The sequence below is a fragment of the Alexandromys fortis genome, unplaced genomic scaffold, assembly GCF_014885135.2.
Source record: "Alexandromys fortis isolate MF-2015 unplaced genomic scaffold, M_Fortis_MF-2015_v1.1 scaffold_51, whole genome shotgun sequence".
NCBI lineage: Eukaryota > Metazoa > Chordata > Mammalia > Rodentia > Cricetidae > Alexandromys > Alexandromys fortis.
In genome coordinates this window covers 4833666-4847926 of record NW_026067925.1, presented here as the reverse complement: position 1 = coordinate 4847926, position 14261 = coordinate 4833666, and the positions used below count along the sequence as shown (strand labels likewise).

Sequence of the window (14261 nt, the reverse complement as noted above, 5' to 3'; positions counted from 1 at the left end):
AGAATTACAGCCTAATGGAAAGGGATTAGCTTGGCAGGCAAATTACTAGGGTTCAAATCTTCTTCTATAACGTATCAGCTGAGTGACCTTAGATAACTCATCTTACTGCTCTGTAAACTGGGAAAGCAGGAGCTGACATCAAATGAAGCTCACGAGGACAGAGCAGCTGCCTTCTGGCCAGTTCTTGGGGTACAGACTGGGGCTCAGTGAGTGTCAGTCTCTGGTGCTGGCTTTATTCTAAAAGCTATTATGGGGATCACGGTACCAAACATATACTAAAATGAATATATTCTTAACCTAAGAGCTTTCCCTTAAGGGGAATGGAGAAACCAAGAAAAGGAAGTTCTCTGTTCTAGCAGGAGTCACCAGGCAAGGATGCAGCAGGAAAATGAGGATTCAGGGGGATCCTGAACAGAGGATAAGGTTACAATTAGGCTAGAAGAAGTCACTGAGTTGTCTCATTTGTAAAACCAGGAAAGGAGAGAAGCGCTCCCGGTTGTAAGGGGTGCTGCATTCACTGCATCTGGTTGGGAATCAGCCGTGAGGGTTACTGGGGTGGAAGGAAATGGGAAGGCCCGCATTGGCCAGGATGACCCAACTGTCCACGCTAAGTGATGCAGACCTCTGTGACAGCCAGTGTGGTGCAATGGGGGGCTTTGAGAGCAAGATGGCAGTCATGAGGGTGGTGTGTGAATATTCCCTGTGCAAGGGTTAGCTAACGATTGGACAGGTACTAGATGACTATCCCCAGAATGCTGTTGGGAGCTCAGTGGAGCCTATGTTACAACGAGCAGACAGCAACTTGAGTGACAGCTCTCGAAATTCCCTGTGAGGTGCAAACTAAGGACGCAACTTATGTAAAGGATATTTGAATCAATCTAAGTTCAGAAATGGGAAATTAAAAATGCATAATTTTGTGCTGGGCAGTGGTGGCACACACCTTTAATCCCAGCTCACGGGAGCAGAGGCAGGTGGATCTCTTTGAGTTCAAGGCCAGTCTGGTCTTCAAAGCAAGTTCAAGGGCAGTGAAGGCAACACAGAGAAACCCTGACTTGAAAAATCATTAAAAAGAAAAAAAGAGATGATCTTGCAATTCAGTTAAAATTACAATCAGAGTCACAATAAAAAATTAATGAATAAATAATCCGGTCTCACTTCATTTTACAAGTAATTAGACTTAAAGAGTTAAGTAATTTGTCTAAAGATTAAAAAACAGTGATCACCCGAAGAAGACACTGTGACCCATGTTTTCTCTACATCACTAAATGCCCCTCTATAACCATGGCGTGTCTCCACAGCCCAATGCCCCACTATAACCATGGCGTGTCTCCACAGCCCAATGCCCCTCTATAACCAGATTTGTCTTGAGTCCGAGATACCGCACTGTGACTCAGGTTTGCCTATGCAGAGCTAGATGCCCTGCTCTAATCAGATCTGCCTGCAGTACTATGCTCTACTATGGCCAGGTTTGTCCCCAGAGTCCTAGACACCTCTATGACTTCCTTTTGGGACAGCATGATTTTTAACAGCATTTGACTGTTTCACCAAGCTGTCTCACATTGTCTTTCTGTATTCTTATGCATCCAAGGGCCACATCTGATATTTGTTGCCCAGTGGCTCTTATCCATTGAACTTTAAACACAGGGCCTTGGACTGGGGTTGCATTTCCGTGGCAGGGTGCGTGCTTAGTGTGCATATGGCGCAAGACCAAAAAATTGGGTTCAAATGCTCCCATATTTATATATTTGTGTATATTGGTTCCTTATCATGAAGATGTGTCTGTCTGTCTATCCATCTGTCATTAAATATCTCTGTCAAGTGTCGAGATCTAAAGCTCTAGTCAGAATCTTCCTCATACGGAAGCCACATGACCCTCAGGTTTCCCAATACCATATATTCTTTTCTTCTGTTGCTTCTTTATGTTTCCTGGTTGAAGCTGAGGATTATTCAGTCAATCTAAAGTAGGAATTATGGAGTCACTTTTGATTGTTCCTCTCCTATTTATTACTCTAAGAATGCATCTTGTATACATGATTCTCCTCCCATTTGGCTGAGACAGCCACGGCCCCAGCCCTCATTGCCATCCCCGGGACTTCCATGCTTCCTTTCTGATGGAAACTCCACAAACCTTCTCTTCCTCAATCAACTTCAGAACCCTTTTCACTCATCTTCTAAAAGCACACATTTGAACCTGTCCTAAACTCTCTTGACACCTCACTTGCAGCTCCTGAGGAAGTTAACTTTCCCTGTGAATGGCCTGGTAGGAAATAGCTCAGGCTTTGCAGATTTCATTCAGCTCAGCCACCACAGTCATTCATCACACAGGATAACTACGGCTAGGTCTCACGAAAGTTCAATTACAGATGGTTAGGTATGATAAAATACTAATTTCACTTGCCCTATTTATTAAAACAGTATAAAAATATTCTTCATGCATTGATCATACAAAACAAACAGCAGGCCAGATGTGGTGCATGGGATTTAGATGCTGACCTTTGCCTAACCAGGGTCTCTTCTCCAACCTCAGTATAAGGATCCTAATTCAGGACATCCATTGTCCACTGTGTTGACAGCAAGCTTAGTGTATCAAGAGTGGCCAGTCCCTCTCAGAACCACCTTGCTCCACAGCACTGCCCACTATACTTCCGCTGGTCTCTTCTTGAGAACCTTTGTAGTCTTAGCGCCTACCTGCCAAACCTTACAGGAAACTTTGTTTGCTTCCATATTGATATCTTTGTATATACCAATCCCTTATCTAGAATATGTATCCTATCTCTTTCCACTTTGGATCTTTTAACATGAACTTATTTATTAAGACCTTTCCCAAACAGTGCCCTAGCCGTATCGACTTTGGTTACCGTCTTTAGGTGCAGTGCAGAGCTAGTCCATTCTCCCTCCTAGGCATCCCTGCAGCAGCCGTTATGTCCAACCCTGCGCTGCTGTAACACTCGACAGAGATTCCACACAAGAGCTGACTCCTCTACTTAGTGTGAGCAACTGAAGGGCAGAAATTGACTCTTATTTTCTTCCCTATGCTTAAGGATGAGCAGATTACTTAAAGCCTAGTAGGTGTTGAATGAATAACTATGCACCAAGTAAACATGACATTCACCAGCTGGGGTCCTTCAGGGAAGGCTGGACTTCTATTTCCCAACTTCAATGCAATTTGAATTTAAATCAGGACAAATATCAAAAGTGGTGGGTGATTCTTTCAGAATGTTCTACAGATTTCTATCCTGTTTTAATTTTTTTCTCTACCTATATAGATTCAACTCATTATTTCACCATCATTTTGTAGGATGGTTTTCACGTTTACTTTTAAAATTTGCTAAAAATGTCTGAGAGTGCATGGCAAAATGCTCACTTGCAGGGGGGTTCTGTACTTCGGCTGACCGACACAAAAGAGACAGCCGCCGTTTCCCGGCCACACTCCCGGGTGCACAGAAAAAATAAAGAACTGCGAGCGCGAAAACCCTACAAAGATGTCAGGGATACTCAGCCCAACAGGCACGGCTGGTTTCCAGAATGAAGGAGAAATGCGTCTGGTTCCCTGGCGTTTTAATTGTCATTTTCAAATTTGTGACTGTGGTTTTTTTTCTTTATTAAACATGAACATAAATGAAGCATAAAATGCTTATAAAAAGTACTACACTTAAAATAGCCAATTAAGCTTTATTCCTATGAAGTGGGCTTACGTTGTTATAGACTCTGAATAAGTGAAGCACAGCAGAAGAAAGCTTTCTAGGGAAGCAAGCACAGCCTTTTCTCTTAAGAACAAAGGAATTGGTTACCACGCATCCACTTCAGCAGGGACCGCATCTTAATATGCTCTACTTGCAGGAGCTGATCTTGTCAAACGGTACAAACTGGTACTATAGGGGAACTCTCTACGGACTTTGACTCCAGAAATTAACTCCGAACAAGACAGAATCGCAAAGGGGCACAAGCAGCATTAATATTTATTTGCCAGAGCTCGGTCACACCAAGACATTAAAAGCTGTCCCGTTTCTATAGCTTGGTAGTGCTTAGCACACAAATGGTTGCATCTCAATAGAAGTCTGACAGAAAAGAAAAGCCAGCAACATTATCATGATGAACTAAACTTTAGAATTTTGAGGATTAAATAGCCACAGGAACCGGGTTAATAGTAGTTCTCAGTGCCACGGTGACAATGCCTTAAACGGGCACTAAAAGAGCAGCTATTATTCTGCAATATTAAGCATTTTTCCTCATAAAAGTGTTTCATCTGTTGGGGCTTTCCCCAGGGATCATACATGTCTAAATGCTTTCTTTTCTCTCTTCTCTTTTGCTCTCTCCTCCCTCACTGCTTAAATCAGAAGGTGTCAAGCCATTTGGAAGATTATCATAACAAAATGTTTTTAACAAAGTTTGATTTGAACAGAACTGGAGGCATCTTAGCACTAACCCAAAACTTTGGGAGGTTCACCAACCTCTAGAATATTTTTTTCTCCAAATGCAGGCTGTTCAAGTAGTGTTTCTCTCCATCTGTTATCATACCGTGCTCAGAATTACATTGTCATATTTAATGCAGAAGGGATCGTTCCTCCTTCATAGCTTAAATCAACACAGTACCGCAATGGGAAAGCCAGTGTTCTCCTATGCTGTAAACTACATCAGATACCATAAACTTACATGCGATTGTAGACAAAATTCCCTCTAAAACTGAGACACTCTGAGAATCGAAAAGACTCAAAGGATTGATAGAAAAACCGAAAGCTGTAAACTCTGAAATTGTGAAGTGAAGTAGCTACTTCTCTTTCTTTCTGGACTGTTCTTTCGGTATATGTTTATGTATGTGCATATGCACACACATGCATGTATGTTATATGTATGTGCATGTGTACACACATGCACTGCACGTTTCTAAATCAGCAAACTCACAATGCTTACACCCTAAAGTCCTATTTTAATTTCGAATGAGCTATATGCTCACTTAAATTCACAATGGCAAACTCAGCACAGTACCTTATGACGAAAACATTGCCATTCAAATCCTTGCTGCAGTAAACTTGCTTATAATAATGATCTGAATGCAAATAGTCTCAACTTCATCTCTAATTTTACACCTCCTTAGGAAACACATTCCTTATTTTTGTATCAACTCCACTGCAATCTGCTCCTAGCATGTCTCTTCCTTTTGTCTCTCACTAGTGACAGAATCTGGTTATTTTCATAAATACATTTCCTCATAGTCTTCATTTCAACATTTTTATTAGACATACAATTAATAAGAGAGGTGGTGGTAGAAATATGTCATCTTGCTTATACTGATAAAGAATCACTTAAATATTTGAGTACTGCAGACAAATGGTTTTGTAATATATCAGTGATTCCCTGCCACACTCATCATTCACGTGTCTGGGTGTTTTGCTTGCCACATATCCACTTTCTGTAATATGCCTGAAAGCTGTGTGTGAACTGAATGACTAAGAGTAACAACTGTTTGGAAGCCTGTGGCAGAGTCAGTGGGACATACCGGGTGCTGTGTGCGTAATGGGATTAGGGCATACCTGGTGAGGTGCAGTTGGCGCTCAGACTCGCCCAGCAGCTCTGTGACTTGCAGGCACTCCTGTCTGGCCCGAGCTGCCTTCTGCTGCTCCTGTTCCACATGCTGCCTGCTTTCGCTCAGTTCTAGTCTCAATTTCTCTATTTCCTTAGGGAGACGGAGAAAAAAATCCTTATCAAATATATACAAATGAATTAAAAAATAGCACACTTTCATTTCTTCCATGAATCTTAATACAATTAGAACTCATTAGAAAATTGAGACTAGATGCAGTTCCCTGACAAAGAGAATTAGCACATCCACAAATGCACCCCCATGAAGTAGTTCTGGGCTGCGAGACCAAGTCTGACTTAAAACATGAAACAACTGATGGAACCAATGCAAGTGATTTCATCTACTGTCATGCAAAGGCTTGAGCCTTTTCGAGAGTAACCCTAATCTAACAGGGGCTACCTTTACAATGTCACATTCTCTAAGAGACCTGATCAGACACAGGCAGTGGTGTTAATCATGTATGTAACTGTGCGCCTCAAAAGACAGATTTACGGTTTTATTTGGATGTCATAAAAACCAAATTAAAAGTTGAAACAATTTGTTTTCAGGAAAATGTGAAGCGTTACAAATCCATTAGCATGAAACTTAATACTGTTTGTCCCCAGCGTGGGAAGGGGCGCAGCATGAGGTCCTCCAGCCTGAGCAGAGCACCTGTGACAGGCCACAGGCCGGTGGAGCACTGCCGTACTGAGCTTGGATTTATACATGCATGAACATGCACAGAGCTTATTAACGGAGGAAGAAACTACTAATCTTACTGATACGAAATATTACAAAGCAAAAATAAAGTATACTGTACATATTTTGCATAGTTTGTACATTAAAGTAAAAATATTCATCACAGAATATCTATAACATTAAGCAAACCAAAGGAGCTGGACATAAAAAAAATAGATGATAAAAACACATACACACAAAAAAAAAAAACAGAAAAAGGTCAGGAATATTTTCAACTTCATACATACTAAGTGAGAAGCAAGTCTGCTGCACAAAATGCAATGTGTTTTCACGTCTTACCAGACCATTTCAAAACAGTATTTATACATACTTTAAAATGTTCTCATGTCATTTCTCAATATTCTAAGTGACCTCCTTTATATATCAACTAAGATAAAGCAAATGGCTCATTTTTCTTATATTTATAATGCTATATTCAGTTTATACCATCAAAACTGTGTATTGCCAACTATATGATAAAGTCACTTATTATGAGTGTCAAATATTACTTTATTTTTGAAAATTCATATACATATAGGCATACTACTATCATTCAGAGGATGTTTCTATATCTTTCAAACTGAAATATCAAATATTTATTTTTTAAATATTTTAAATTATTAAAGTTATACTAACTTTTTCAGTCTTACAGGTAAATACAGCTAAAGATGTAAAACATAAAAGAAAAGTCAGTAAGTTTTATTTGCCTAGAATTTATGAAGTTAAAAGCAGGGAAGTCTAGAACTGGAGTTATATACTGACATTAAAACTTAAAACTTCAATCAATATTTTCTTTTACATCATGTTATTTATAAAAAAAAAAAACCTGTGCTTAATATGACCAAACCAGAACATTGCCATCTTTTCTTGATTTCGCAGGTAACAATTCATGTGATAGATAGGAAACACACAAAGACAATCAAAATACAATACACACACACGGACACACACACAAATAGCAAATGATTATAGAGAAAACACAGGCCTCAAAGCATGGACAGACAGATTGGCATGGCTGAGAAGAGCAGAAATCACGTGAGGCCACAAGGACCCATGCGTGCGAGACGGGCTAGCACCATCAGAGACATGAGCTGTAGGTCGTATTCTTATTATGAATGGTAGGAGACAATGGTTTAAACAGATATGCAATTTGAGAAGCTTAGTTTTAAAAACTGTATCAATGTGTATGATTAATTTTAGGCAGCAAGGAATGACAGATGGGAAACCCTGAACAGACAGCAGCAATATTCCAGACAGGGGTAGAGAGACTTAAAACAGAAATATAAAAGAAAATGGTGATATTTCATTTAAAAAAAAAGCGATGGATCTGGCCGGGGACATCTCTCAGTGAGTGACATGTTCATGGTGCAAACCTGACCACCTGAGTCTGGACTCCCAGGCCCCGTGGAAAAGCCAGGCTGGGGTGCTGCCCTGCAACCCCAGAGCTGGGAGGACGGAGGACTCCAGGAGCCTGTTAGTCAGCCAGTCTAACTGACAAGCTTCAGGCTTAGTGCAGGACCCTGATTCAAATGATGAGGTGGAGGGCTATGGAGGACAACACCTGACATCAATCCCTGACACCCCCCCTACACACACACACACACACACACACACACACACGAGAGGGAGGAAGAGGGAGACTAAACATATACACTAGAGTACTTCACAAGAGGATACAAAAGAGAGACAAAAGAAAACAAAATTCAAACTTCCTTAAAAAGAACAGACTCGATTCTTTGAGCATTATTCAATAACAACACACGTACTTCATGCCATTTTAGGTTTACAGCAGCTGCTTTCCTACCCTCACAGAACAAAGCAGCTGCACTAAAAGTCAGGCAAACTTACAGACAAAGATCACGGTTTCAAGACCCGCATGAATCAGAACTTGGGGCTTTGCACCTCTGTGACCCTGGGCAAGTCACTCAACTCTCGCTCTCTTCAACCCAAGCTCAGAGTGATGACTGGACCTGCCTCCAAAGACTGTGGTGAAGACCCCAAAGGACAGGGTCAGGAAGGAACAACCTGGCACGGCTGTCCCTGGTGTTCCTGACTGACGGCTGAGGGACAGCTCCAAGTAAGGTACCTGTCTAGAACATGTGAAGCCCCATGTTTGAGTCCCAGCACCCTCCAGCAACAGAGCAATTTAATCCAACAAACCTCCCCTCCTCTATAAAAGCATAATCTTGATAGAAACTGAATAAAATTTTACTTATTCTAATTTCAAAATACAAAGTTCCTTTTTGTGTGGCGGCCTGCTTCTGATTAGATGTGCCAGCAAAGGACTCGCTGGGACAGATAATCAAAACCAACATACAAGCTACCAGCTGGATGGAGGGTCGACACTTAGCTCCTCGAGTCAGGAAAACCTGCCATGGCACCAACTCCAACAGTTAGAAGAGAAATGCCATGTTCCCACTGGCAGAATAACCCTGTGCCTCACCCAACTGGGTCAGGCCTGCTTCCTGGCTGCAGATTAGTGGCTTAGGGACGAAAGACCGTCAGTGGTCATAAGCCAAATGTACATTCCTCTCAAAGTACACTATTAACCTGATGTCCAAAATGCAGCCTGACACAGCCATCTTTCGGCCAGCTGGGTGACAGGAGGGCTACATAGCTTTACACCTCACCAAAAGACAATCCTCAAATCATACCCACAAGAGCTCAGAGTGTAGCTCCCTGGGAAAACACCTGCCTAGCATGTTCACAGTCATCAGAAACAAGGGAATAAAATAAAAACAAAAGCATGCATATAATCCCCAGAATGACAAAAGTAGAAGCCATTAGGAATGGCCATTTTGAAGCTCTGGCTATATAGGTCATAGGTTGAGGGGAGAACTTACCCCTGTTATTCTGTTAAATGGCCATAAGGAGTAAAATTACGCCTAATGATTGTTGCTGCACCCAGAGATCAGAGACTCTCTCAGACCTCATCAGGGAATCTTGCAGCAGACGGCGGTTACCACAGAGACCCACGACCACTTACTGTGCAGTGCTTGCGGCACTGACACGCCTGTATTAAGATTTTCCTTAATCATATATATAACCTTATTTTTACTGATTAAATTTTCTTATCAAAATAACCACCTAATTTGAGTCAAACAATACTCAATAATTCATTATCTTAAACGATACATTACTAACTCTTCTAATATTCATCTTCATTTTTTTAAAAAATATATTTTTTAGTGTATGGGTGTTTTGCTTGCATGTATGTGTAGGTACCACGTGAGTGTCTGGTAGTTGCAGAGGTCAGCAGAGGACATTTGATTCTCTAGAACTGGAGTTGCATGTGGGTGCTGGGAACTGAACGTGAGTCCTCTGCAGAAGCAGCAAGTGCTCTGAACCACTGAGTCATCTCCATCGCCCCCATATTCATATTTTAAATGACATACTCACATTACTATTTCTTGGTTTGAAATCTAAGACATTAGCTATCATCTTCTTCCTCTGGGGTACATAGTGTCGTGTATCTACAGTCCAAGCTTATTAGAAAACTGAGGCAGGAGGACCACTCAAGTGTAGTCATTCTATGACTGCCTACATATCACTCTATAGGCCCAACTCACGCCTTCAGATAAGGTTTAGTTACTAGTCAGTAGTTCACTTACATTATAATGGAAAGTTTTTTCTCTACTAAGACAAGCGTTATTTTTTGAGTAAATTTTCTTCAACAATGTTTTATTATTTGGGGGGATTAATAGCCTAGTACTTGGGTACAAGGGTCTCTGTTTGCTTTGGAGCTAGGGTCTTGTTGTTTCAGAGGCTGGTCTCAAACTCCTGTATGCAAATGATCCTCCCTGTCTCTGCTGCACAAATAGCAGAGACTACAGGTGTGTGTATTCACTCTGGTTGCCCACTTAAAATAATTTATCTTTCTTAGTAACTGACAGTTTTTCACAATTATTCAAAAACAGTTGCCAAGTAGTCATACTTCCAAATAGTGAAATATTGAAGCATAGTTTATTTCTTAATTCTGACCCTTTGATCTGTCTTGTATCAATTCTTTATGCCTTCTCTAATGTACCTCAAGAGTTCTTTCCTAGTCAGGCATAGTGATATTTGTGTTTAATCTAAGCATTCTTGATGCAGAGGCAGGCAGATGTGTCTAAATTGAAGACCAGTCTGGGATATATAGCTAGTTCAGTTCCTACTTTTCTGGGGCCCATGTCACTCTATGTCAAAGGAGTTTTCATAAGAAAGGAGGCCTCAAACCATAAATTGTGTGTGTGTACATGTGTCTTTAAAAACTCTTATAGATAAACTCAAGAGTTTGTCTGTATATAAATCTGACTCTGAACACTACAGGCCCTAGACCACTGTCTTCAGGATTGTAATGTTACCACTGACGAGTCTCCCTAACTTCTAGTAATTGCTCTGTAATTTGTTTTTTTCTCTTCCTGGAAACTTTTACAATATTCTCTCTCCCATTCGCTTTGCAGTTTTACGAGTGGGATCTCAGAATAGGTTTTCATGCTCTGTGTCCTTGTTTTCAGTGGCCCCATTCAATCGGAAGGCTTATCTGGAGTGGGTTAGGGTTTAGTTTTGGGACACTGCCTTACATAGCTGTTTTTATTTTTTTTTCTTTTTCCCAGAAACAAGGTTTCTCTGTCGTAGCTGTTCTGGAACTTGCTTTGGAGAACTCGCTGGTCTTGAGCTCACAGAAATCTGCCTCCTGAATGCTAGACTTAAAGGCGCCACACTCAGCTATATTTTTAAATATTTTAATGCCAGACATCTTGTATTTTCTAGACTGCCCAGGCATTGAACTCTGACCCTACCAGACTGGTTATCAAAGGCAACCAGAGCAGAACACCTGGAATTACTTCTCTTCCCAAGCTTTCTATTAAACGTAAGGAAATAATAAACCATATTCCCACATTCCCATCAGTTATTTCTTGCATTCCCTTATCCTTTTACATAACATTCATCTTTACTTTGTCAGGTAATATCTCATCTATTAGACTGTAGCATATTTCAAAAGTTCTCGTCAGCTCATCATCTACATCACCTCGGTTTCACCCAGGTTTGTTAAGGGGCACTTTTGCTACCATGATTAACTGAGTGGGTAATCTCTAAAAGAAAAGAGGTTCATTTGGGGTCATGGTTGCAGAGAATGGGAATTCACACTGGCAGCTGTGTGGAAAGGAAAGTGCAGGCACACAGCATGGAGAACACAAAGGGCAGGCAGCTGTGCTTTGTAAGACTTCTCTCCTGCATAACAAGCCTAGGCGATGAGCTCATACAAGAAAGACACTAATCCAATCATGGGGCAATGCCTCCAGACCCAAACACCTCCACTGATCCCCACATGCACACCTCCAGCAGTACCACACAGAAAATTAAGACTTCAGAACAAAAGCTCTTGTGGGACATATTTAAAACATAGCCAGATTCCATTAGATTTGTTTTCTTGTCTGCTTTAGACCCTTTATTATATTATAGGGAGTGAATGGAAGCATGGATGTAATAAGCTTTGGATAACACATAGTATTTTATCATGTACTACTCTGCAAATATCCACTCCTCACACCCTCTTCCCTGACAGTAGGTTATACTAGTTGTCAAGTTGTGAGCGTAGGCCCCTGCCCCTTGCATCTATCCCAGTCCCCAGGCCTGGTCTAGACTCCAAATCCCAGCAGGCCAGGTCCTGACCCCTTTCTGGGGGTGCGGTCAGGACCACTCCCCAGGGTATTTAAGTGATCCCCCAAAAGAGGAACACATGGTCTCCCTTTCTTCCTCCCAGGGGTCGCGATTTTGCATCTTCCGGTTTCCTGCTGGGGGCCACCCGAGAGTGCAGATCTCTCATTAAATCTGGATATTTCTTAATTTGGCTTGTTTTGATTTGGCTTGATTAGGATTTTTTGCATCGGCAGGGAGCTCGCGTTAGGAAATATTCCTAACACTAGTCTCCCCCAGCAACTCTAGACTTAGCCATGTGATTTCATTTAGACAATGGTATCATAACACAAGCAGAAATGGTTTGAATTTACCTTCATGATGTGATGACTCTCCATGAGAAAAACATTACCTAGTGTTGCTGCTGCCCTCCTGGCAGTCTGAACCACAGAAAGAGTACGCATGGAGAAGGATGAAACCCTAACTTTGGCCAAACCAGACACCCAATGCTGTCCTGTTTAGCCAAACCATCTTCAAGGCTCACAGATGTTAAACAACTTGGAGAAGATTCTATAGTGTGAAGCTGCGATGAAAATTGGGTTGATTTCAATCTCAATCCTTCTATCATACCATAGAGTCTCTCTAAACATGCCTAGATATAGCCTAAAATAAAAATCTCACGGTTCGCAATTTGGTACAGGTAGAAGATACAAACAACAGGGTCACTGGGGAAGATAAAAATCAGATAGCCTGGATCAAAGCACAGTTACCACTGGTCATACAAACAAAGCCATGGCCACAGTTTCCTATGAAGAAGGATTTTCATGTCAGTATGAGCCAGTGTAGCACTGACATCTTACTAGCCTCCAGATCAAATACATGTATTTCTGTGAAACGTCTGTTTTTCTACTTACTTCTAGTCAGTTTCTAAGGTAAGCAAATATTCCTTGAAGAATTATTCCTAAAAATGTTATTTTCTCCCTATAGAATGTTAGGAGAAATGGCAACTAATGAATTCAAAAGCACTTCCTGAGGGCCAGTGCGGCTCTCTGGCAAAACTGCACAAAACAGATGAATTGGGGCTAAGATATTTGAGATGAAGCAGATTCAACTACATGATAACAATTATACAACTATACAGCAGATTTGTGGTTAAGCCAAATGTAAACCCACTGTTCTGCCATGCTAGTAGATTCAGGGCAAAATAAGAACGTCTGCGGCCCTGCAGTCCCTCTGCATGAGAGCTGAGCCTTTTGGACTGGTTTATAGAGGATTTACACCCGCTGCAAGTGGGGGGTTCTGTCCAGTTTCAGGATGTAAGTCTGGTTTACTGTAGACAAAATATCAGGTCATTAAAAAAACCATATTTTTTTCTTTAAAATGTGTTGTGTTTTTGCCCCTAATTATATTTTATTGTGCTAAAAGAGTTTAAATATAACAGTCTTTCAGGCATGATAGACTTATCAATGCACACTGCAACCATCATGAACAGAGATCTGGAATGCAGTACTGTTAGAAATACAAAGGAACATTAAGATAACCTAAATGAGGTAAATTACCAAATAAGATGTGATTATTAAGAAGCTCGGGAAGAAAAAGGAAGCAACTTTTTCAAATGATGCATGGCAAAGAGCAGCTAAGGTATCCTAGCAAGGGCTGAAACTGACAGTGTCACAGATAGAAATGAGTGAAGATCACCCAAAAGCACAGACTAAAAAGAGGCAGCATTAAATAAGATAATTCTGAGGGGTGAGAAGAGATGATTCAACTACGAAAGGTTAAGACTCCCAACCGAAAACACAAGACGATGCGGAAACAAATGGAAGAGTCACAAACCGTGACAGAATCAAGACTCTCCTGATTGTTGACGACAACATTTACCATGGGGAGCTTTGCTTAGTTTTACAATATTAGGTAGGAGTTCCTCCCTACTGTGGCTTTAAGTTCAGACAGCTGCTGGTTGGACAGATCCTGCCACGAAGTCATTACTGTCCCTTGCAGGATTCGCAGCTAGGTGGGGCCACTGCTAAGCCCCTCCCCATCAATGTGATTAGCACCTTCTAACACCTTGAGAGTTAGCTACCAGGAAAAGGGCATCCAGGTCAACAGAAGCTTGATTTCTCCACTGTCTTGTGACAAAAGTATGTAGAGTGTTCAGCAGTGTCCTAATCTCAAATTCTGGCAGACAGCCAGGAGCAATGCACTATACCCTGCTATGGCTTGGGGTATTTCTTAAAGGCCTGGCCAACAGCTCTGAAGTAGCTATCCCACAACTGGCACCATTTGGCAGTCCATGGATTGGCGGGGGGGGGGGGGGGGGCGGATTGTGCCTCATGCGAGAGGC

At 41.4% G+C, this 14261-nt stretch overlaps 1 protein-coding gene across 6 annotated transcripts in view; it reads right to left on the bottom strand.

Moving 5' to 3' along the window:
• Sdccag8 (SHH signaling and ciliogenesis regulator SDCCAG8) overlaps positions 1 to 14261 on the bottom strand; it is a 190308-nt gene that overhangs the window by 99159 nt on the left and 76888 nt on the right. For all 6 annotated transcript variants that reach the window (XR_007591849.1, XR_007591850.1, XR_007591847.1 and 3 more), the window contains exon 13: positions 5532 to 5674. Coding sequence is in view for 2 of the 6 variants with exons in the window: in XM_050142948.1 (XP_049998905.1) it covers positions 5532 to 5674 (143 nt within the window). In the remaining 4 variants the exon portion in view is untranslated. The remainder of the gene's footprint in view (positions 1 to 5531; positions 5675 to 14261) is intronic.